We start from the raw sequence: 23,771 nt of genomic DNA, 5'->3' as shown, positions 1-23,771 counted from the left end.
TAAGTATAAAGTTGGTCTAATATTTATTTTCTGTGTCCACTTTTTCTACTTAAAAAAATCAACAGCACTGCCACACTGATCAGTCCAGATAATGGTTATCCATGATTTTTTTCAAGGGAAAATTAAGACTGCAGAAGGCCAAGTATAGTGAGGTATGTACATAGCTGTTGGGAACACCATGGAAAACAGTTCGCCAACATTTTCACAATTCCTTCTTGCAACTCCTCTTCCTGAATCATATTAACGTGCAAACAAAAGCATTAACTACTAAAACCTCTGTAATCAACATCACAATTACTCACACAAGATAGAAATAATAATCAACAATAGAAAGTGAAAACTTCAGTGTCTGTGAAGCCATTATTTGCACTTTGTGCAATGCTAGCACTCAAGTTGTTAACATTATTTTTGATAAAACAATTTGTGTAGACAGAAAATAAATTCTAACACAGGAGATTAATTGTATTTTTAGACTTGACATTGATTAGACAAATTTTTCGTAAAACGTAACAGATGAGAAAAAAATAAAACAAGATCAAATAATGCCATTCAGGAAACTTAGAGAAGAAAAAAAAAAGAAAGGAAAACCCAGATACCAAATACAGTTATCAAATTATTCACATCACATAGACATACAATTGAGGCCCAAGAGATCATTCAATCACACTGTATAAAACAATACACAAGCTTTTCCAGTTCAGACATGACGATTCCTAAACATAACGAAGCTGCCAAGTTCTGTGTGTCAGGTTTTTCGATGTTGGAATCTCAACCTAGTGCTCTTTTTCCACAAACCTGGACAGTAAATAATTTAGAATGATATCAGATGACCATTTCAATTGTAGATTTTATGTCTTTATTAACTCCATCATTAACAGGAATGTGTTAAGCCCAGGCTTCACAATCTTGCTGAAAAATATCTGTACATCTACATTTACGTATTAGCAATATATACAAACACACACACACACACAAAACAAAAAAACAACACACACAACAGAAAACATATCCGTCCATGGATTCCCTGACCAAGAATGACAGTATATTTCTCTTTTCAGCATGGAGCAGAGAAAGATCCTAACATCACTCCAAATTTCTAAACATTCTAAATAGATAATAAATGAAACCGACAAAAACAACAAAGAGGTGAGGATCTTGTATGTCATATCCACTAAAACAAGCACAGAAATTACTGAAAAAGGGGAAAAAAATCCAGTCATACACATTGAGAAGCAAAAGAAACATGCAGGCTAAATGCAAACACGAAACTTAGTAGCACCTAACAAACAGGGGGGAGATTTTACTGACACCTAACATTGGTTTTTTACCATCTGGTTGCTGGGAAAATGCTGGTGTTAATAGTTGCTTTGTACAGCCACACCTGTTCAGGCATACACACAGGCCGCAAAATATTTTTCTGTTTGCGCAAGTAAACAAAACAGACAAACAACAAAATGATGTTTAAATTCAATAAATGTTATCAAACTCTTAGCTACTTGCTTTCATAAATGTTTATAGCCATGTTTTAAAGGCACTGCTTTCACAACTTTTTAAAGCTTCACTTATCTGCTCTCATTAAAGTTGAATGACATGACCAAAGTTTTGATTCAACTACATGTCTGCAACAAACAACAGAATAAGTCACTCTAAGGTCATTTACTGAAGGTCTTTGAACCATTTCCCTTTGACCCTGTTGTGTTCCATTGTGGTCTCCTCACCCTATATCCCTTTTTCTAATTTTCTTTGCACAAAGTGTGACAGCTATCCTGTAATATGTTCAACAAAGAACAAAACCACTTAAGCCCAGTATTGTGCGACCAGCAAAGGCAGGCTGGGATAGAAAAGGATCAATTCTGGATCTGAAACCTGTCACTTGTCAACAAATACTGACTTATTAATATTTCCTTAGGGATGAACAACTTGTCTGAATCCTCCATGTTAGACCTGTGCAGCCATTGTGAGTGTACACATGCATGCACGTACACATGTGCATGTGTGGTGTCTGTGTGATTAAAGATAGAATACCATTTTAACAATGACATTACCAAGTAAATGAATTTGAGAATTTTCACTGAACCATTCTGGAAAAAAACAACTTTTAAGAAGAGGAAAACATACACTCTTATCACAAGCAAACCTACTCTTTGGTATGAGTGATTATCAATCAAGAAAACATCTTCCTGAAGCTGACTTATTCTCACTACGAAAGAAAGCGAAAGCCAAAGAAGCAGATATGCTGAGATTTTTTTTGAAAAATACAATTTCTGTTGATGTTAGTTTGTAATGCTGTTTTTATGAGAATTTCAATGTAAGGACTAAAATTAAAAGAAAAAAAACGCAGAATGGTTTCAAAGTTAAAAGCATGAAATTAGCATGCTACTCTTGTGTTTAGTTAAAATGACTAGATAAGAAAACCCAACAGGAACTGCAAAATCAAAGGTGCAGCATACATGGGGAAGGGGAAACATAACAAACAATACCACCTCAGTTTGTTGTTTAGAATACTTGGTTAAAATACTGCACAACAATGCGACTTGAAGTGACATAGCAAAACATTATAATACAGTATGCATTAAAATCATTTTTGTTTGATGAAGCACTCTACATTCTGTGAACACACATGTGACTGCAGCAGTTATTCCATGCTATTTAGACTTGGTGAATTACCAATGTTTGAATTCACAGTGAAACTTCACATGCATCTAACAATTGCTGCAGCTCTTTTGCACCAATTCAGACATTTCCTCATGATGGATATGAACAACAGCCGACTCCAAACAGATGTTACAGCAGCAGATCAAACAACACAACATTCTACATATGTACACCTGACCATTACAACATGGTTCTATAAAGTAAAACAAAGCAAAAAGAAAAAAATGTATATAAACGGACAACAGGATCATCTGAAATTGACCAGGATAAAGAGAGGATCGCAAGATTGTAAATGGACATTTTCAGCGGGTATTTCAAGCTTCGCTCTTTGTGTCTGACACGTGGGTGGTTGGAGACCGCCACAAGGATGTCCTGTGTAACATCCCAACACCACTGATAAAAAGCTACAATTAAAACATCTGCTGAATATATGTCCAAATTTAACATTTGCCGAATATATCTCTGTTTAAGGATCCAACTTTCCTCCAACTACAAGTTGGTTGAAATCTGAGAAGCTTTCCAGATTTTTTTTCCCAGAAACATGTTAGATAATTCATTTGTCTGCGTATTAGTATTTACAAATCCTTGGTATGGCTTCATAAATGCCAATCAGGAACATAATTATCCAATCACACAATTCCTCATCAATGGAGATGATAATGGAAACTGAAAGACATCTGGCACTTCGAGAACAATCTGCACCACACACACATTTGCGATAATCTCTTGACTTGCACACTGATACAGTGACATGATACTGTGACAACGTACTGATCACAACTATCAGTATCAACACCAAATGCACCATCTGTTTGCATGAACTGATAAAAGAAGGCGATAACTAAAGTCTTGATCAGTCAGCAGGAGCTACAAAATGCCACTTTTACGAAAGGAGGTCATGGTTCCCAGAACCCCCCCAGTACCCCCCAACAACCCGGGACTGCTGGCTTTGGCCGTCTGCATTGATTTAGCACCATCTGCTGGCATAGCTTTGGCAGGAGAGGAAAGCTTTGTGGGGTCAGAACAGACAGGGGACGGTGTGGAGGTGTCGGGGCAGTCTGACTTGTTCCACAGCAATGAGTAGCCTGTGTTGATGAGCTTGCCAAAGAGGCCCCCTGTGGTGCTGATGGAGTCAGTGGTGTCCACTGTTGCAGTGGTGGGTGTGATGGTTGTGCTGGCGGTCAGTGTGGCAGTGGTGGGTGGGGGCATGACGGGGCAGGACGCGATGGGTCTCAGCACTGACCCAGTGGTGGACGATGACATCCCCCTGTCCTGCAAGATGGCTGCCAGTCCCAATGACATGGTGTACGAACTGCTCGTGTTACTGGCTCGCTTGCTCTCTGGCCGTGGACTGGAAGATCCTACAGGTTGCAGACAGTTCCCCGATTCCCTGCAACAGAATACAGCCTAGCTATGGTGAATTCATCATCAGGTACGGTCACGTAATGTGTCAAGAGTAATGGATATCAAATCAAAGAGAGAAGACTTTCGAGTATAAAGTTAACTTTGAAATACTAATAAAGCCTGATACAATGAACACAATCTACAATGCTTTATTTCATTGTCCAATAGTATTTATACTTTGTTATAAACCATCAGCCATGCACAAGAAATACGACTTGAAAAACAAATGACACAAACATGAACTTTTTCTTTTGGACTGTTCCTTTCAGAAAATACAGTCCACACACTACTGAAGACACCTGTCCAGGAAGCAAGAGAAGCAATCAGCAATACCAAGTCAAGAGAACCCTTGTAAGACGTGTGTTGGCCAGATGATGAGAGCGTAAAGAATTCAATCCTGAGGATCTGTGATTCAAAACCCACACATAAAAAATTCCCCTTTTTCAAAGATGTGAAATGCCTGTTGAACATAGCACAGAAGAACCACTCATCCAAAAACCTTTACAATTCTTGGGCGCATCTTCACCAGAAAACTTGTCACCTCGTTAAAAAAAAAATCATAAAGGACTATGCAACCCTCATTCTCAGTTCATGACCACTGAACAGTTCCAGTCTGTCTTTGTATCCTCTTCAATGTTGTAATGTTGTTGTTTTTGTCCTTCAAGTTCTGCTGAACTGTGAACCTGAAGCCAAACACCAAAGCTAATAACTTTGTTGTCAGGAATATATTCCCACTGATAAAAACAGCACTTGAGGTGCAATTTCTATGTGTTTGCAAGTCCAAATATTAATGGAACAAAGCAACATAAATAAATAAAGCAAAAACTATGTACTTCTTGAAAGAGAAAGCTTACATTTTGCAAAATCTTCCACAGAGCAACATCAAGGCCTGTACCTATTACAGTGATTAGAGCTGAGCAAAGGAAGGTGTGAAAAAGGTGAAGAACTCACCCAGGATTCTGGCTCTGTTCACCAGGATGGCTGACTACAGAGTTGGTAAAGGTGTAGATGGTGGAGCTGTCAGCAACTCTGCGACTCGGGCATTCAACCACATCGTCTTCTGCATAACAGTGCACACATCATCACCATTTAATTCAACCACATCATCTTCTGTGTAACAATACTTGCATCACTCCATGACCCGGGCATTAAACAACATCTGTAAAAAGGTACACACATCAGAACATAATTCAACCACATCATCTTCAGCCAAAACAGTACACAGATCATCACACGCTGACCTGAGCATTCATTCTTACTCACACCATCACCATATAAATGTTTTCTTAACATACATAATACATTAAAAAGAATCATAATTTTGAACTTGCAAACAAATGCAATGAAATCAAATGCATTGGACAAACTAACAACCTCTAAGCCTGCTTTTGAGAGATGTATGCGGTCAGTTGATACATTATGGGAGGAGAGCGCAAAGACAGAGCTGACCACCTGCTGGTCATGTACAACAGGATCAGTGTCAGCACCACTATTTCTGATCCCTGTTACAGGCTGAACAGTCTCTTAGGGCAATTATTCCACATTGGAACCATACACTATACTGTTTTAAAGGGTCTGCTGACCTGCATGTACACATGTGACGTTAAATCTATATCACACTAAGGGAGATCTTATCATAAAGTAAGTTGATTCCTGTCTATCCATGAACAGTTTAAACATTCTTAAGGACAGTGGCGACTGGTATGCACACACACACACACACACACACACACAGAGGAAGACTGTTTAAGAAAATCCCCAAAGAGTCTCACCATCTTCCTCAAAGTCACTCAAAGTGTAGACCTCTCCTTCCAGATCCAGCCTGCGTTCCCCCTTCACCTTCACTCCCTCTCTTCGTTCAAACAGTCCCCCCAGGTGAGGCTGAGCCAGACGTTGCCAGTGACGCAATGTTACTGAGCCTGCAATTCATGCAAACCATAATAAGTCATTCAGCTTGCAGTTCATGCAAACCATAAGTTACTGAGCCTGCAGTTCATGCAAACCACAGTAAGTCACTGAGCCTGCAGTTCTTGAAAACCATAAAAAGTCATTGAGCCTGCAGTTCATGTAGACCACATTTAGTCACTGAGCATGCAGTTATGCAAACCATAAAAAGTCATTGAGCCTGCAGTTCATGTAGACCACAGTTAGTCACTGAGCCTGCAGTTCATGTAGACCACAGTAAGTCACTGAGCATGCAGTTTAAGCAAACCATAAATCACTGAGCCCACAGTTCATGTAGACCACAGTAAATCACACAAATGAGCCTGCAGTTCATATGAACCAAAGTAACTCAAACACACTTACCATCACTGAGTCTTCGATTTATGTCAATGATAAATAGCAAATAGTGAAAGTTATCAAGCCTGTAACTGTACACACGAACCCAAATGACAGTTAACTAAGCCTACGATATAAGTCCATAGCAGACAGAAAGTGATACAATCACACAGAGTCTGCCTTTCACATGCACAGTTCTACATAAATACACCAGAAAATAACACTGACCTGCTTCCACTCCACAACACAGATAACACAGTGTCAAAAACATGAGACCTGTCCTTTGGCGTTACAGTGCCACACACATCCACGTAAAAGCACAAACCATAACAATTTCAAGGCATGGATGCTCTGTTTACACAAACAAGTAAAATATAACAACAAAAACAAACCAACAACACAAAACAATAAGACATTACCAAACTTCATGTCCACCAACCTTCAAGTGGCTTGACAATCTGCAACTTGTCCGACATCTTGAACGAGGATGCCCCATGACTGTTGCTGCTGTGGCCAAGGTAGGAATAGCAGCTGGCTGGTGATGCCATGCCATCTGGAGTGTCCAGTTTCCTGGCGGGACTCACCATGCCCTCACTCCTGAATGGACATGGAATTTTTTTTTTTTTTTAAGATAAAGTTTCTTGAAAATGCATGTCCAGACTGTAAGCAAATGATTAATGTTTCAATGCAAAAATTTCTATACAGATCAAAATAAATCTAAATTTGGCAGAACACTTTGATTCATGACACTTAAGCACACAATATAAACAAAAAACAAACAAACCTAAAACTCTCTTCTTTTCCCCCTTTTTATGAATTCTGAGCAAATGCAAACACATTTTCCTGTAAATAAAAGATTAAACACATGCAAGGAGTATTTGATTAAAAAAAGAAGAAAAAAATTTTTTTTTAAGCTGTAAAAGGAGTATTAAACACACACACACACAACAACAACTTTTAAAACAACAAAAACAAAACAAGAAAGGCAAGGCCTTCAAGACTCACTTGTGATACACACTTAAAGAAAAAAAAAAAAAAAAAAAAATTGTTGAAATGTGTTCTCTACTCATTATTATTCATTATTCAGAAAAAGAAAAAGAAAAAAGCCATCTACGCAGATTCGAACCATGGATGCTTGGGCCGAGAATGAGTGGTTTTATCCACTGCGCTAACGTTTTATCCACAACGCTGACGTTCAAAAATCATCATTTGTGCATGTTCTTTTAGCAGAATAAATCGACAGCAGCAGCGAAGTGATAACGCCATTTAAATCATGTTAATTTGGTATATCTCAGGCATTCAGAAATTTCCGTCAAGTTTTAGGTAAAGGAAACATTCCCATCACCTCTAAAAACACTGCAATATATGTCCATTTTTATAGATCTGCAGAGATCCGTGTTCGATAAGGTTGTCTTTCCACTTACTAAGAAACTATGACACCGTCCATACAATTTCTTTTTTCTGTTCGTCCCAGTCAATTCAGTATCCACTTTAAACATTCATTTGCAGTAAACACATTACTGATAATTTAAGAAATTTGACGGAAAAGGAGACACTGCCATTGCATCAGGCTTTGCAACATGTTTTGTCAAGATCTGCGGCGTCGAACAGTGCCGTGCAGATGATGCTGACCTTAATTTAGAGAAATGGTCGATTCAGATTTTCTTTTCTGTTCATTCTCGTTAATTTAGTGTCCACTTTAGAATATTCATATGCAGTAAACATGTCAATAATGTAGTTAGTGTCACTGTACGTATTCTGTCCAGAATGTGTATTTCTTTGCTTTTAATTGCGAACAAGAAAAACGAGGTCAGGGTGCATTCTCACCAGACAATTGGGCAGCTGCAAAGGGGTAACAGTGGCTTTGGGAATCCTGAATGAACATCAACAAAATAAACTGTTAATGATTTGGAAATACGGTTAAATTCGGGAGATGTACAACCTATCATTGGTATGACTGTGAAGATTTTTTTCCTAATATGTTTAAGCCAAATTTAGTATTGGCAGACGAAGTATTTCCAGAGAAAATGGCAATGTTTAAGTTTACCACGGACACACAGACACACACACACAGACAACCGAACACCAGGTTATGACACAGACTCACTTTGTTTACACAAGTGAGTCAAAAAGAAAAAAAAGTAGGTTTCCAATCTGCCTAAACATTTTTTCTTGTACCTGGTTTCCCGATGAGCCTCCATGTAGTCATGCTCGTTCATGTCATTGGCTCTCCTCATGGCCAATCTCTTCAAGGCACTCTCCAGGTCATTGGATCCTGGGATACCTGGCCGACCCAGTTCTGTGCTGGAACTGTCCAATCACAGAAATATCTAGTTCTCAGGTCTTCCATTTTCAGTATGCCTGACTGCATATACTATCACAAATTTATCTGGTATCAATATCTTGGTACATTTAAACTGGAGAACACATTGCACATTCACTCACATATGCATTTTTCATGCATAAAAAGAAAAGCAACAATCTTTGATGCTCACTCACTCATGCACAACATACCATCATCCAGTACTTTATGTACACAACAAGAAACCAACAATCTGTCAGATATATACACACTTTCCTCTCACCTTAATACACACACACACACACAAACACACAGTCTCTCTCTCTCTCCCCCACTCACCCACAAATGCTGTCCATGTCTGCACTGTAGCCATCACTGTAAAAAGACTCTGAGTCAGAGTTGACCATGGAGGCAGTCTGACTATCAGACACTGAGGTAGACATGCGCACCGAACTATCATGTGAGGATTTGGAGGCCGCTTTGCGAGCAGCTCTGGCGGTTTCAAACACCTTCCAGCTGCGAGCTCTGCAACAGAAATGAACACTTTGCACGTATGTACACTGCATACATTTTGAGACTTTATCTCCATGATGATTGCTTTAATTGTATAATAAAAACCAAACTATCAAGAGTACAAACCTAACTGAAGAAAGAGACAGAAAACCTTGTGGAGTAATTCAATGTTGGATGGATATTTCATTTTGTTTTTTGTACTTACTAAAGTTATTTTTATGACTTTTCACAAATACTTTTCATATGGAAATAATATCTACAATTATAATGCTATAGTTTGTAAACTGAAGAATAGGGAAAGAGGGAAAAGGACGCATACTAAAACTAAATCATGAATTTGAATTTCACAGTTTTTGATCCAGTTCCACATTTCCTCATTCTGCATGCTGAGTTACTTCCCTTGCAACAATCATCCACATCACTAAATAAGCAGGGAAATGACAAACGGTTTACTGCCCATTCAAAAATTCAAGCAAGGTGTTCATTTTGGATGCAGATGTTTTGAGAGAGGTAAAGACATTTCATATAGTACTGCAGCCTGACAAATAATGTCAGACATTTAACACAGTATAAGGGGTGCTCAAATAGGATGCTGTTGGCTGGATTTCTGAAACAGTCTAACAGTTGTTTCAATCAAGCAGGAAATATGCAAGGTGTGTTTAAAGCACACGATCCACCAGTACATGTGAACTGGATCACACAACAGTATGGCCAAGCATGGTAGTCCCTTAGTGGCTTGCGTTATCAGGGTTCCCATTACTGAAACCACATAACTTCTATGCTTTTTAAACACCCCTTCAGAACGAATACTGTCCACACCAAACGAAAAGTGAAACAGCATCCAAACTTTGTCTGCTGGACTGCTGATGAAAGAGACTGGTGGATATCCCAGTCTCAGTGTTTACTCAGTATCACTTTTTTTTTTTTTTTTTTTTTAATGCAGAGCTCTTTGTGGCATGGTACTTCTGGTCAAGTGTTTTATAAAATTCAAAGACTTTCTAAGACCTTGAACTTGTTGAAGGGCAAAACATATCTTTCCAAAACTTTTCCTGGCAATGGTTCTCTCATTTTTCCAAAACTTTCAGACTACCATGACTGCACACCATCAAGCACTGCACACAGAAAAAAAAGAGAAAAATGGGGGCACTCTCACTGCAGTGATGCATTCTCCCTGGGGGAGAACAGCCAAAGCTCCATACAGAGAAATCTATTGTGACAAAAGAATAATCCATTACAAAGCAATTCACCTTCGCTCCCTCTTCTCCTCATCCTCCTGTTGCATGGAGTTCTGCAGCTCAGAGGCCAGAGAGTCCAAGGCCCCAGAGCCTTGCTGCAGGGCGGCACTGGCGTACAGGTGGCAGCGGGCCTTGGGGGTGTTGCGGTTCCTGTGGCCCCGCAGTTCATCCTGAGCCTCCTCCAGCATCTCAAACAACTCGTCGTACTTGTCCTGTTGTCCGCTCAGCTGCACACACAGTGTCACTCTTTTCATTTCTGAGCACTGTGTTGGCTTGGGCGTATGACTGAAATTTAACTTATGACAGAGTTCAAGTACTTTCAGCTTACTTTTCATCTCAATTCTGTCAGTCAGTCTGTCTGTCTGTCTGTCTGTCTTTATGCATGTGTGCAAGTTCGCAGATATGACACTCACAAAAATAAATAAATTGTGTGTGTGTGTGTATGCATGAGCATGTGCACACATGTATGTATGCGAACAAGTATCCAGACATATCTAAACCTTTTTGTATGAACAAAAGAAATCTTTTGACCTGATTTTAATATGGGAAGGGTGTGGACGTTTCTAACTAACACCTAATTTCAGCAAATGTCAATACCTGTTTTGTGAGCTGTCTTTGTGATTCATGAGACGCCTGCAGTTTCTCTGACAGATCCATGTTCTCAATCGTCAGCTGAAATACACAAAATATCAAGTGATTTGACACATTCTTCATTTGAAAACTTTGGTACTTCTGATAAAACTGATGTTGGAGCATCACTGATCCAAAGAGTCTCAACAAAAACCTATTCTCACTTCACATATATACAGACGTCAAGGACGTTTTTTCTCCTCTATTTTTCTTGTGTTGGCAAAATCAAAAGCTATGGGTTTCATGTCTGTGCACACTATAATCTGACTGATAATGCTTATGGTAAAACATACTAAGTAATCATTAATGCAGAGAAAAAATTCATAGCACTTTCAATCCTCTCAAAGTATTATACAATAACACATCAGTCAGACACAAAGCAAAGCACTCAAGAACCCACAAACCCATGCACACACACACATACACGTACGCACACAAACATGCACACAGACACACTAAATTAAACACTGAAACAGAAGAGGTATACGTTCAGACCTGTCGCACACGTTTATGGAGGTCTGCCACTTGTGAGAGGACACTGGTCATTTCTTCCTTCTGACGTGAGCTCTCCTCTGTCTTCATCCTCAGCTCCTCGGCAAACGTCTCCACCTGCTGGTTCACCTCACCTGGCCAAAACACAAGGGTTACATGAATGCATGTATTAATTATATGTGATTACTACCTTGAATGTTCTATTTGTAATGTGTGCATTGTATTTTGCATTTTATCATTATTTCATATAAAATCTTTTCATTTCCCTCTATTCTATGTTTAATGCAGTCTGGATCACTGGGCATAACAAAACAACATGGGTTATACAACCTTTGCTGTGTTTGGCATACAGGTGTTTAAAATGAATGGGTGTTCTTGTTGGAATGTGGAAACATGGATGGTCTTTGTGTTGCTGTGTGTTAATGCACATCGCCTTTTTGTCAGCAAACATAACACATTATCTTTAAGATATCTTAAATATTCTTGTATCTTGTATCAATATATATCAATATATCATTTATCCATTGTAATCAATGTAGACCTCAACATCTGTGTCTAGACAAGTGTCTGAAGATGGCTGATCAATCCAATACAACACTGAACATTAATCAATCGTCCTATTTTTGAAGTGTGCTGAACAATGAACGTAAATCCTCCTGTCTATGAAGTGTGCAATAACAGTGAGGAATAATCCTATATACAAAGTCCACTAAAGAAAGTTCAATCCTCCTATTCATGAAGTGAGCAGAACATTAACATTAAATCCTACTGTTGACGAAGCATGCAGAACACTGAGGATCAACTTTTCAATTGATGCAGTGTGCAGAATGGTGAAGACTGATTACCTAGCTGCTGCAAGCAGTCCTCCACCAGTTTCTTCTCTTTCTCCTCATAGCTCTCTGTGTCGGAGCGCAGCTGGGCACTCTGGAGAACACACACAAAGCCACAGTCAACACATCAATCAACAACTTACACATTATCAGTATTAGTTACTAACTGTCCATTATGCCTTCTAGCATGTAAGGCAGCAAGGAAGAACTGACAATCTTGTCCGTTTTGGGTTGGTCTCTGAATGGTAACCCAGGTGTGTTTCAGGGACTGGAGTTCTCCTTCAACTGTTTGTGCCATGTATTCTTTGGCCTTTCTCTCTGCCTACCTTCTGGTATCTATGCCTACCTTCTGGTATCCAGTACATGCATTACTACCTTCCTATTTTCCACATGAGATGAATGAAATCCAAAAAATGATTGTCTCTCAACAGCCAATAATTCATGACAGAAACATTATGTTTTCTCTCTCTGTCTCTTACACATACACAAAGAAAAAAGAGAGAGTCATACACACACATACACAAAACCAATCAACCACCACACCATCCATAACCAACACCAATTAAAACAATGACAAAAACATATATTTTGCTCTCAAAACCAGCCCTTCTTTTTATCAATATCAAAATTTTGCAGGAAAACACACCAAAATAATGTTTTGTCAACACACTGTCGGACAAAGGTCTCAATGTCATTAAAATTTAAAGAAACTTAAAATAATAAGTTTACTCTGAAGGGAATGCCAAGTTTTTCCTGTGAGCAATTACACAATGGTTACCAGTAGCCTACTGATGGCTATAGTGAACACTACTAAAACATGACCCCATCTCCAGTCTAGTGCGATAGCGACACATGATATGGCTCTATCTCAGTCCCTATCTCCAGTCTAGAGCCACAGTGAACACTACTGAAACACAACCCTATCTCCAGCCTAGTGCTTTAGTAAACACTAGTGACACAAAGCTCCATCTTCAGCCAGTGCTATGGCAAACACTACTGAAACAAGTCCCTATCTCCACCCTCGTGCTTTAGTAAACACTAGTGACACAATGCTCTATCTCCAGCCTAGTGCTTAGTGAACACTGGTGACACAAGGCCCCATCTCCAGCATGTTGCCAAAGTGAACACTAGTAAAACATGACCCAATCTCCAGCCCAGTGCTATATTGACACTATTAACAATCCTATCTCCAGTGTAATCATAAACATCATACTGCCTTACCTCAAACCGGAGTGTGAGGTTTTCCTCCTCCAGTATCTGCACTTTCTTCTGCAGTAAGTCCAAGTTGATCTTGCTGAGGTTGGTTGTCCCAACACTGACACAAAAGGAAGAGAGAAGTTCTGACTGTCTGTCATCACAGAGAACCAGTAAAATTAGCTGTTGATGCTCTCATATTCATTTACAATGTCAGCCAATGTCTCTCTTCTGGCACTGTGCTGTGCTTGGTGCTCTGTGCGTGCCTGTGTGTGTGCATGTGTGGTGTATGAGTGTGTCCATACGTTTATACATGTGTGCATGCAGTTGTTAAAATAATTAAGTGTGCTGCTGCATGGGTGTGTATGCCCCTTTATACAGGTGTGTACATGCACATGCATTCAAATGTCCATGGGATGTATGTGTATTTGTATGCTCAATTCTGTACCTAGTTTTCCTCAGAGCACATATATGTCTGTGCATGCGCAAGCATTTGTGAGTGCGCACAACAGAAGAGTGCACAGCTGCCACATGCCATGGCTGCTCTCTGTGCAGATGTGGAGTGGTGGCCAAGTGGTAATGTGTCTGCCCAGGAAGCCAGACAATCTGAGGGTGTGTAAGTGTGACTGAAGCCTGACTGAATGATACAGGAAACGAATGATCAGTGCCTAAACACAGCTGTCAGCCAGCTCTACACAGATTGGAAGCCTGTTGTGCAAACGACTGATTTTAAGCACTTAGGGTTTGATCTCTGACAGGATAGACACTAAGTAAGTATCAATGATGATGATAACCCTTACCCTGGGGACCCATCGCCTGGTGACTGGTCCTGCAGGTCCTCACAGTAGAGCTTGAGCAGCTCATCTTTCACAGCCACATCATGCCTCAGCTGGTTGATCTGCACACAGATATTTTTTTCATCTCCTTCTTACTCCATTTAAATGTACAATTTCCAAATTCACCATATTCAACACCAAGACTTAACAACATATCAAACATCAATCACTGTACTAAACACTATGTCTGGTCTGGACAATAAAATTATAATCAAACACTCATTACATTTAACTCCATGACTGAACAATATACTATCAGATATAAAGAATTTGTGAATGACAGAACTTTTCAGTGACAAAGCATCCAAAAACAAATTGCTGTTTGCATTTTTCAGCAACAACAAAACTTCCATGAGATCCAAGCCTTGAACAGCTTGGCCTACAGTGTGCAAGCTAAAAGGCTGTTAAACTCTACCACATTTTTTTCACTATTTATTCCTTAACTAAGTAAGAAATACACTTAACTGTACAAAACTTCTAACAGGAACACATTTAATCTTTTCTGAAAGCCAGAAGAGGAAGAAGGAGAGAGCAGCACCTTCTCATTTGCATGGGTAAGCTGTTCATCAAGGGTGTCTCCACGACAGCTGAGCTCCTTGTTCTTGGTGAGCAGGGTCTGTCCAATGCGTGCCGCTAACTCAAGGTCACGTTCTTTCTGCAACCACACAGACTGTGCCAATGCCATCACCACACATACTGTGCCAATGCCATCACCAGAGACTGTGTCAATGCCATCACCACACAGACTGTCCCAATGCCATCATCACAAAGACTGTGCCAATGCCATCACCACAGAGGCAGTGCCAAATACTGTGCCAATGCCATCACCACAGAGACTGTGCCAATGCCTTCACCTCAGAGACTGTGCCAATGCCATAACCACAAAGACTGTGCCAATGCCATCACCACAGAGAATGTGCAAATGCCATCACCACAGAGACTTTGCACCACACTGTGTCAATGCCATCATCACACAGACTGTGTCAATGCCATCACCACAGAGACTGTGCCAAAGACTGCCAATGGCATCATGCCCCACCATTCCGTCACAACTGGTCCACACCATTTCGTCAAAAGTCTTTCATGTACTGTTTTTCCTCTGCACTCCTCAATATGGAATCAAGTTTCAAAGCTTCACTCCAGCTTATATTCCCTTATTTCACCATTTCTGATATAGACTGTAATCAGTCAGTGAAATCAGGATAGCAACAATACAACTGCATCAAGCATTATCCCATGGTATAAGTGAACGCATACTCTCACAAAATGTGAAAATCTCATTCATATCTTTCTCCCTGTTATCAATAAACACTATAAAAGCGAACAAATGGTGTAAAGTGTGTTTTTACAGTAATTTAGTCATAGAATGTCCAATTCATTCACCAGTTTGATTAAATTCCATTTCTGTATTCTGTCACCCGTTTGATTAAATTCCATTTCTGTATTCTGTCATAAGTGAAACTGTGTCTGTGATGCACAACCCCTATTTACTGTGCAAAGTAACACAGCTGGGTGGTACTAACCTCTTCTAATAACCGAGTCACAGCTTCGATGTCATTGTAGGTCTTGGTCATTTGGGTCACCCTCTCCGCACATAAAACTGAAACAGAGAAAAATACATATCTTTGATTACAAGTACAGCTGAACTGATTCAACTGAAATGCAAGTATTGTCATTATAAACTGTTACTTTAGGTCCAAGAAAGTGTCTCTGATCAGATAATTCATATTAAGTTCTACTGAACACGTTAAAAAAAAAAGAAGAAAAAAGATGATGATTATGTTCAGTGACTTATTGACCACAGACTGAAGAATCTGTGCTGTTATTACAGAGCAACCAGATGTCCACTGAGGACTTTCTGCAGTTTCATGCTGTCAAAGCTGGTCAACTCACATCAAAAGCAACACATGACGAACATGTTGCCATGGCTGGTCAGCTCACACCAAAAGCAAAACATGACAAACAGGTTGTCACAGCTGGTCAACACACACCAAAAGCAAAACATGACAAACAGGTTGTCACAGCTGGTCAACACACACCAAAAGCAACACATGACAAATGTGTAAATGTAAGTCAATATCCTCTTCCTGACTTACAAGAATGATAAGACATATTTGAATGATCTTGTCAAAATCATTTTTACTTATTCTATGAGTAACCTTTCCCACTTGTTTACTTTCCCTCCACTCTGGCCACCTAGTCACCCACCCCATCTGCAATTCACATGCTATGAAAACAAGAGACAGCATTTGTTAATGTTACATAACTATCAAGTTCCACACATCAACAAACAGAGGCTTCTTGATGACAATGGTAAGACTTCTGCGATGTTGCTAACAAGTTAATCTTCCACCAAACAAGAAAAAAGAAGAAGAAAAAAAAGGGTACTATATATATATGTAATTCACAGCACTGTGCTACCCCTTATCCTTGGAAAATGTCCCATGCATGCAGTCAACTGGAAGATTCACCTAGTTGCATGCATTTTCTGTGGATGCCTACAGACAACGCACATTTACACAGTGGCGAGCCTTCTTTCACCTGAGTAATTCTACCATGCTACAGCCCACTCTAATTCAGGCAAAGGCTACGCAGAAGTCAACTACTGACCAAACTATCCTCTTACATCTACCTTGACTGAAGTCAACTATTGACCAAACTCCTCTTACATCTACCATGACATGCTCCACTCTTACCCATGTCTCTCACTCTTCCACTGTCCTCCCAATCCATATCTCACAAAAGAAAACAAAAAACAAAAATTAAGTTTCTGCTTCAATAAGTCAGTTATGTTGATTTGTCTGTTCTGGGGAGAAGAGGTTATCTTTATGCTTTTTGTAATAATATGGAATGCATGTATTGTGAGTAGTAAAAAAAAAAAAAAGACAAGAAAAAAAAAGACACACACACACACAAAAAGACAGAAATATGCTGCTGTGCACCTGCACAGAAAACCTGTGTGTGTGTGTGTGCGCGCGCGCGCGAGTGTGAGCATGTGTGTGTGTGTGTGTGTGTGTGCGCGCGTGCGTGCGTGTGTGTGTGAGAGTGTGAGTGTGTATGTGTGCGCGCGCGCGCATGGTGTGTGTGTGAGAGAGAGAGAGAGAGAGAGAGAGTGTGTGTGTGTGTAATTTCTGCCAAGTGACCAACAAATAACCCTCGACACATCTGTCTTCTTGCTTTGGTCTGCCCTTGGAACTTTCCAGAAATAAACATGGATCTACAAGGACGTTCACCTCCCAATTCCTGACTGCTGCCGTTGCTAGGAGATCTCGAAGTTCAGCCCCCCTCCACACCCCCTCCTTCCACCCCCACCCCCCTTCCACGCTTTCTACTCTTTTCCTCACTCAACCTACTTATCCCTTCCAGCGGTACCCCGCCTCATCATTCCCATCTGCCATTACCCCCCTCCCCCTTCTTCCCCGCCGACCCCAAAAAGAACTGTATTCAGTCTTCTGTTCCCCGAGCTTGGGAGGGAAATATTTCTCGGAAAAGCGTTTCTGTTCCCAGCGCGAGAGAGAGAGAGAATCTGTCTTCTCTTTTAATTTTATTCTGTTTCATGGAAGCGGTACAGGTATGTGGATATGATGTTATCAGAAACATTTCAACTCCTAGCGTCTGAAGTGTTTTAACTGTGACTGAGCAAAGCGACAACGGCGGTTTCGATTCATGTTCTTCTTTTCTTTCTCATTCTAACACTTGCCGCTCTGACCACCATTCCGATTCCCTACCATCCATGCCCCATCCCGCCTGACTGGAAGAAACACAAGGCTGACGCACTTCCCGTCCACCCATCGCCAGACTATGATTTTTAGAGCCGACAAGTCAAATGCGATAACGACGACGATAGCGCGGCCACGACGGTTGAGACAGTCATGGCACGGAATTCATGTCTGCCAAAATATTTATCAGTGCTCAAGCAGCAACAAACATGGCTAACGTCACCGTGCATCTACAATGAGTGCTCTGTTTAAATGAAAAAACACAGCTCCTAAACAATGACCGGACAGTCAAGTATATGTGGACTGAAGAATGGTATGCTGCAAGATTCAAGTTCTCTGTGCAAGAACACAGGAAACACCATCCCCCACAACAGTCCGTTTTATTTACGTATTTGTCTTTTAATCGATGGTTGTCGTGATGCCGTAGAAAAATACACAATGTGGTCGCGATTCAATAAACAAATGGGAGATTTAAAAAAAAAAAAAGCTTTAACTGCAACTGACCATTTACTTCAAAGTTTGTTATTTTTTCACTTTTGCAGCACACACATATACGCACAAGCGCAAGCACGCTCGCTCTCTCTGTGCGTTTTCGCACATCAAGACTGCTCCTTTCTTCCCTGAAATATCAAATGATAAAAACAGTGAAAATGCATGAGCACGAGCATTAGCGCGTGCGCGTGTATGTTCTCGTGCGCCTGCACAGAGTGAGCGTATACATGCATGCGTGATAGTGTGTGTTCATTAAACATGTATGTTTCTGTGTACCTCACAGCTGTACTCATCGATCACCCTGCAAGCTGCCATTTGTCCTAAGTTTACTGGCTGTCATCAGGACTGATGTGAATAGCAAACGCGTTCTCTCACTTGTTTTGGGGAACTACCAAGCTAGGCGGCCGCATCTTCCCTTCTCGGCCCAAAGCACAGAACACCCCTCGAACGACTTCGGAGACATTCTTTCTTCTAATGCTACTGCTCGGTAAACTGACACAGTGACCGATCGTCCGCCGCATCAGGAACCCATCTACTGATGTCAAAACACGGCTTCGTAAAGACAGTTTCAAGGAGGTCAACGCTCGTCGCATACAGAGGGCGGGATAGAGAGATGGCAACAAGCCGTCCACTCACGGTTGTAAATCCTGTTGAACACCTGTTCAGGATCCTTCAGCAACTCCTCCTGGCTCAGGTACCTGGGTACAGGGGTGCTGGGGTCAGCCGGGGTGGCCGGCGCCGTCACAGCCAGGCGCTCTCCTCCCGCCCCTCCCACCTCCTGTCGCAGAATGCGGTCCGGCAAACCGAACACCCCATTGTCGACGGAGGCCCTTCTCTGAAGCTTGAAGAAACTGCCGTCTGGCGCCAACCCGACAGGCGTCTGTGTGCTGGGGGTGATGGCTTCCACGTCCGCTTCACTCCCCACCTCCTCTTCGTCTGGGTGAAGAGTGAACCGCACCACGATATTATTGGTGTTCTCGTCCTGAGCTTCAACACCATACAGGGACGGATATCTGGCTGTGGATGGTGCACCGTACATATTGCAGTCCTCGCGATTCTCAGAGGGGCTGAAGTGTACGTCGGCACTGTGGCTGTCATCAAGGATGGAACTGCAGCAGCTGTCAACGGACATGGTTCTGATCCTGGATTTGCCATCATCCACGTCGTCCATGCCTTCTGAGGAGCTGCTGTAACTGAGGCAGTGGCTGTCTGGAAAGCTTTCTGAAGAGCTGCTCCATGCCATGCTGTGTCTGGGGACCACGTTGCCCTGACAGTCCAACCCCCTGTGGTTGACGTCGACAGTGGCCACAGCAGCCACCGACGTCTCCTCGTCCTCCATAATGATCTGAGGGACACTGTGAGAGTGGATCATTCTGCTCAGGTGTTTCCAGTTGTCTGGCAGGGGTGTGTGCATGACACCGCCCACTTCCTGCCTCCTGTTCAGGTTGGGCGTGGAAGAGATCCTGTTCATACTGGGTTCCCTCACTTCGCCGTTCTATGCCTTCTCTTCCAATAGTAGTAGTCTAAGCTGTGCATAAACTGTTTAAGTTGCTCCCAAATACAAGTCGGCATGCACAAGCGATTCCTCGGCCAATTGATTGATGATACAGATTAGAAACGGGGCTGCTGCCGTCTTTATAGCCCTCAGTGGCCAGGTTGTGCAGTGGGCGGCATGACAGCCAGCACGGAGCCATCAGACGGTGGCAGAGCACCAATCAGAGGGCAGGACGGGCTTCAAGTCTGTCACAGCTGTTTTATCAATACAGCGTGGCGAGGCGTGTGCGGGGGACTCGGGTTGTCAACAAACCTTCTCGTCCTTGGCTTGTTTTGGGTTGTGGCGTGTTGACGACGGCTGGTGTCTGGCCTCGCAAACACGGCGCCACCCGCCCCATAGGACCAGTTACAACTGTACCCGTGAAAAAGTTATGACCGTCCAACTTTAATGCCACGGCGACAAGTCAAAAGGCCCTGAGGGGGCATGTTCACCGATTGTGGACAGAATGCATGTGAAAACGACGAGGAAAAAAACAACAAAAAACTTAAACGAATTAGCACTGTGTGTCTGCTACCGATAGCTCACCCAGCACGTATTTTGTTCACTGCACTGGCATGCATACCCCAATAGTCCACTTTCAATTCAAACACTGCACTCTGAATTTATATGAATACAAACAACGTGTAAAAAAACAACTTATAACTTATTGAAAATGTGTGTGTGTGTGTGTGTGTGTGTGTGTGAGAGAGAGAGAGAGAGAGAGAGAGAGAGAGAGAGACAGAGAGAGAGAGAGAGACGGGAGAAGACAAAGAGCGAAAGAAGGGAAGGGGTCGGGAGGGGGAGGCCAGTTTCTAAAAGAAAAAAAACCCATGATTTTTTCTTTCTTGCAAAGAAAAACCCAATATATCCAAACTTTAACTACCAGTCAGCAAAAGAAGAAGAAGAAGAAGAAAAAAAAAGACGAAAGCTATTTCTGTCCACCAGTCAGAAAAAAAAGCTATTTCTATCTGTCACTTTGTATACCTGAATTATTGTATTGATCTTTTTACTTTTTTGCGCTACTTTTCAACTCAGACGTTATTCATTCCATGGAGTTTTTCATATCAGAAGTGCAGGCGGCAGTTGGTGAGCGTGTGTGGGTGGTGGTGGGATGGGGTGTGTGTGTGTGGGGGGGGGGGAGGGGTCAATCTGAAAACATTCTGATCGTCAGTAGTGCTTTATTATACACACAAAAACCTCCATCCTACCAACACACACACACACACACACACACACACACACACACAGAGGCAATTCCACATCCACTACTCTTACCTTTCCAACAATTTTTTTGTGTGGATTTTTTCTTGTTTATTTTTTTTTCCGCCAGTGACTCATATTTTCCAAAACAAAAGCTGCTCCCGACGTCAACACACACCCTAGCTAACTGCTTTTGACAAAACCACCACGGACCAGTTCGTATAAAACGTAGTTAACAAACGTGGAAACTGATATGAGGCGGGTCTTCCTTTTATGTGGGGCATCTGTGCGCCGGTCGTAACTAATGATACTTTAGGTGGGTCAGTGTGTACTCCGTGGAGAACTTTCAAGGGTTTTACCCGCTGAGCAGAAGAGGTTTTACCCCCGATGTGTACGTGCCTGCCTGCTTGCGCGAGACCGAGAAAGACAGACACACAGAGACTCGTGTGGTAACGGAAGTTGGGACATGGTGTGTGTGTGTGTGTGTGCGCGCGCGCGAGAACGCGTGTGTACACACTTGCGTGCGTGCGTGCGTGCGTGTGTGTGTGTGTGTGTGTGTGTGTGTGTGTTCAGGAGAAAATAAAAGTGTGTGGTTCCCCCCATGAAAAAACGAATATACATGATCAGGGTATATTGGCAAATGATGGTGGAAGTGGTAAGGGTGGTTGTACAGACGGGAAAAGAGAGAAACAAAATGATGAGAGAGAGAGGGACAGAGGGACAAAGTGTACATTTATGTGTATAAATAACGTGTACTGTGCATGCACGTGTGCTTGCCCCAAGTGTGTGTGTGTGTGTGTGTGTGTGTGTGTGTGTGTGCGTGTGTGTGTGTGTGTGTCCTTGCAAATAAGTGTATCCCCAGTAATAGAATGGCTGCATGCCTGGGTTCATGTGTGTGTGTGTGTGTGTGTGTGTGTGTGTGTGTGTGTGTGTACAAGAAGTGTGTATGCTATGAACAAGAGCACATAAGACTAAAAAAACAAGAAACTATCGGCAAACACTAAATAGTCATACGCCACTGTTCCCCTCACAAATACAATGTGTATCAGACTTTTCTGCCACATGACACGTAGTCACTCATTTGCTTCCTGTCAGTTTCAACAATTGTACATTAGCTGTGGTTACTTTGTAAATAAGAAAATATTATATTCATATAATTATATGATTTATATAATCATATTGATTCAACCTGCATTTAGCTGGTATATTTCATGCATCCACTATCTACAGCAAGTGATTTGTTCTTTTTGATCTGCTGATAATGTGCAAGTATGTGTATGAGTTTCTGTTTGTATGCATGTGGATGTGTACGTGTGAAGATGCATGTGTGCATTTGTGTCTCTGGAGGTGTGTGTGTGTGTGTGTGTGTGTGTGTGTGTGTGTGTGTGTGTGTGTGTGTGTGTGTGCAGCATTTTTAAAATTTTTTTTTAATAATTTCATCTAAAACCAAAAGACCTGACATAAAAACATGGACAATGACTTGTTCTCTTTCTCCCTCACTGGACACCCCACCCTCCCTCCCCATAACTAACATTACATAATGGTCACAAAGTAAATGATCATACACAAAAGTACACACATTTACTCAAACGTTTTCACTGAAAACAGCATCAACACAATGAAATACTTAATAAGCAGGAAAATGGAAATGTGCTTATTTTCTCACCTCCAGCATCCAACCCTCCACACACAGTTTTCTCACTCCAACAACCACCCCTCCACACACAAACACACACACACACAGAGAAATATATATCACTGAGAAAACAAAAAAGGAAATACAACATCATAACAAGACGGCAACCTTACAAAGTCTCAAATACATTAAATAATATTGTCAAACACAGAAGCATAAATTCACAAACAAAAGCATAAAAACGATGAATTGATATGCAAAAAGACATAAAAAGCACTGCCCCCCCCCCTCCCCCTTAACTGCTATATAATCAATACATTGTAAAACATGTGAACATCATCAAAGGAAATAGTACCAATTAAAAAAAAAACAACGTATAACACACACAGAATCTTCCTTTCAAAAAATGCCTATCAATAGTATTTTTTCTTTGCAATTTAGATTTCTTTTCCAATCTTTACATTCATTTAATGACTCTGTTACTGCATTAAACTAGGAGTTCATTTCAAATTTGTGGTTACATTTAAATCTTTAACTGAATTATAATACTGGTTACGAGTCTGAAACACAACCATTTTCATAAAATAATATGAAATGAATAATACATGTATCCAACTTCATAAAGAAATTAAACTGATATTCCCACCAAAACTTGATACAGAAATTAATAAGATAAGAATGACTTAATATAATGTCTTCCTACTAAATTTGATCCCAAACTTCATTAATCTCAAGACTTCTGACAATGCACAGCACAGAATAAAAATAATAACAACAATAAACAAACAAACAACACCTACTTTTAAAAACTAGCGGAAT

General features: G+C 41.1%; 1 protein-coding gene across 3 annotated transcripts in view; it reads right to left on the bottom strand.

Moving 5' to 3' along the window:
* The window catches only part of LOC143287401 (trafficking kinesin-binding protein 1-like), a 37,166-nt gene continuing 13,395 nt past the window's right edge, over window positions 1-23,771 (bottom strand). For 2 of the 3 annotated variants that reach the window (XM_076595397.1, XM_076595388.1), the window contains exons 2-15: window positions 15,895-15,971; window positions 14,910-15,026; window positions 14,336-14,433; window positions 13,563-13,656; window positions 12,357-12,435; window positions 11,515-11,645; window positions 10,987-11,061; window positions 10,402-10,616; window positions 8,981-9,166; window positions 8,518-8,649; window positions 6,779-6,936; window positions 5,832-5,978; window positions 5,011-5,119; window positions 1-4,045 (exon numbers count right to left, since the gene is read on the bottom strand). In XM_076595397.1, the coding sequence (XP_076451512.1) occupies window positions 3,523-4,045; window positions 5,011-5,119; window positions 5,832-5,978; window positions 6,779-6,936; window positions 8,518-8,649; window positions 8,981-9,166; window positions 10,402-10,616; window positions 10,987-11,061; window positions 11,515-11,645; window positions 12,357-12,435; window positions 13,563-13,656; window positions 14,336-14,433; window positions 14,910-15,026; window positions 15,895-15,971 (2,141 nt within the window). In that variant the 3' untranslated portion in view covers window positions 1-3,522. Of the gene's footprint in view, window positions 4,046-5,010; window positions 5,120-5,831; window positions 5,979-6,778; window positions 6,937-8,517; window positions 8,650-8,980; window positions 9,167-10,401; window positions 10,617-10,986; window positions 11,062-11,514; window positions 11,646-12,356; window positions 12,436-13,562; window positions 13,657-14,335; window positions 14,434-14,909; window positions 15,027-15,894; window positions 15,972-19,218; window positions 20,295-23,771 lie in introns of those variants that run through there. The other variant, XM_076595381.1, reaches the window with a different exon arrangement.

This window comes from Babylonia areolata, chromosome 1 (assembly GCF_041734735.1).
Source record: "Babylonia areolata isolate BAREFJ2019XMU chromosome 1, ASM4173473v1, whole genome shotgun sequence".
In the NCBI taxonomy this organism is placed as follows: domain Eukaryota; kingdom Metazoa; phylum Mollusca; class Gastropoda; order Neogastropoda; family Buccinidae; genus Babylonia; species Babylonia areolata.
This window is presented reverse-complemented; position numbering and strand designations above follow the sequence as displayed.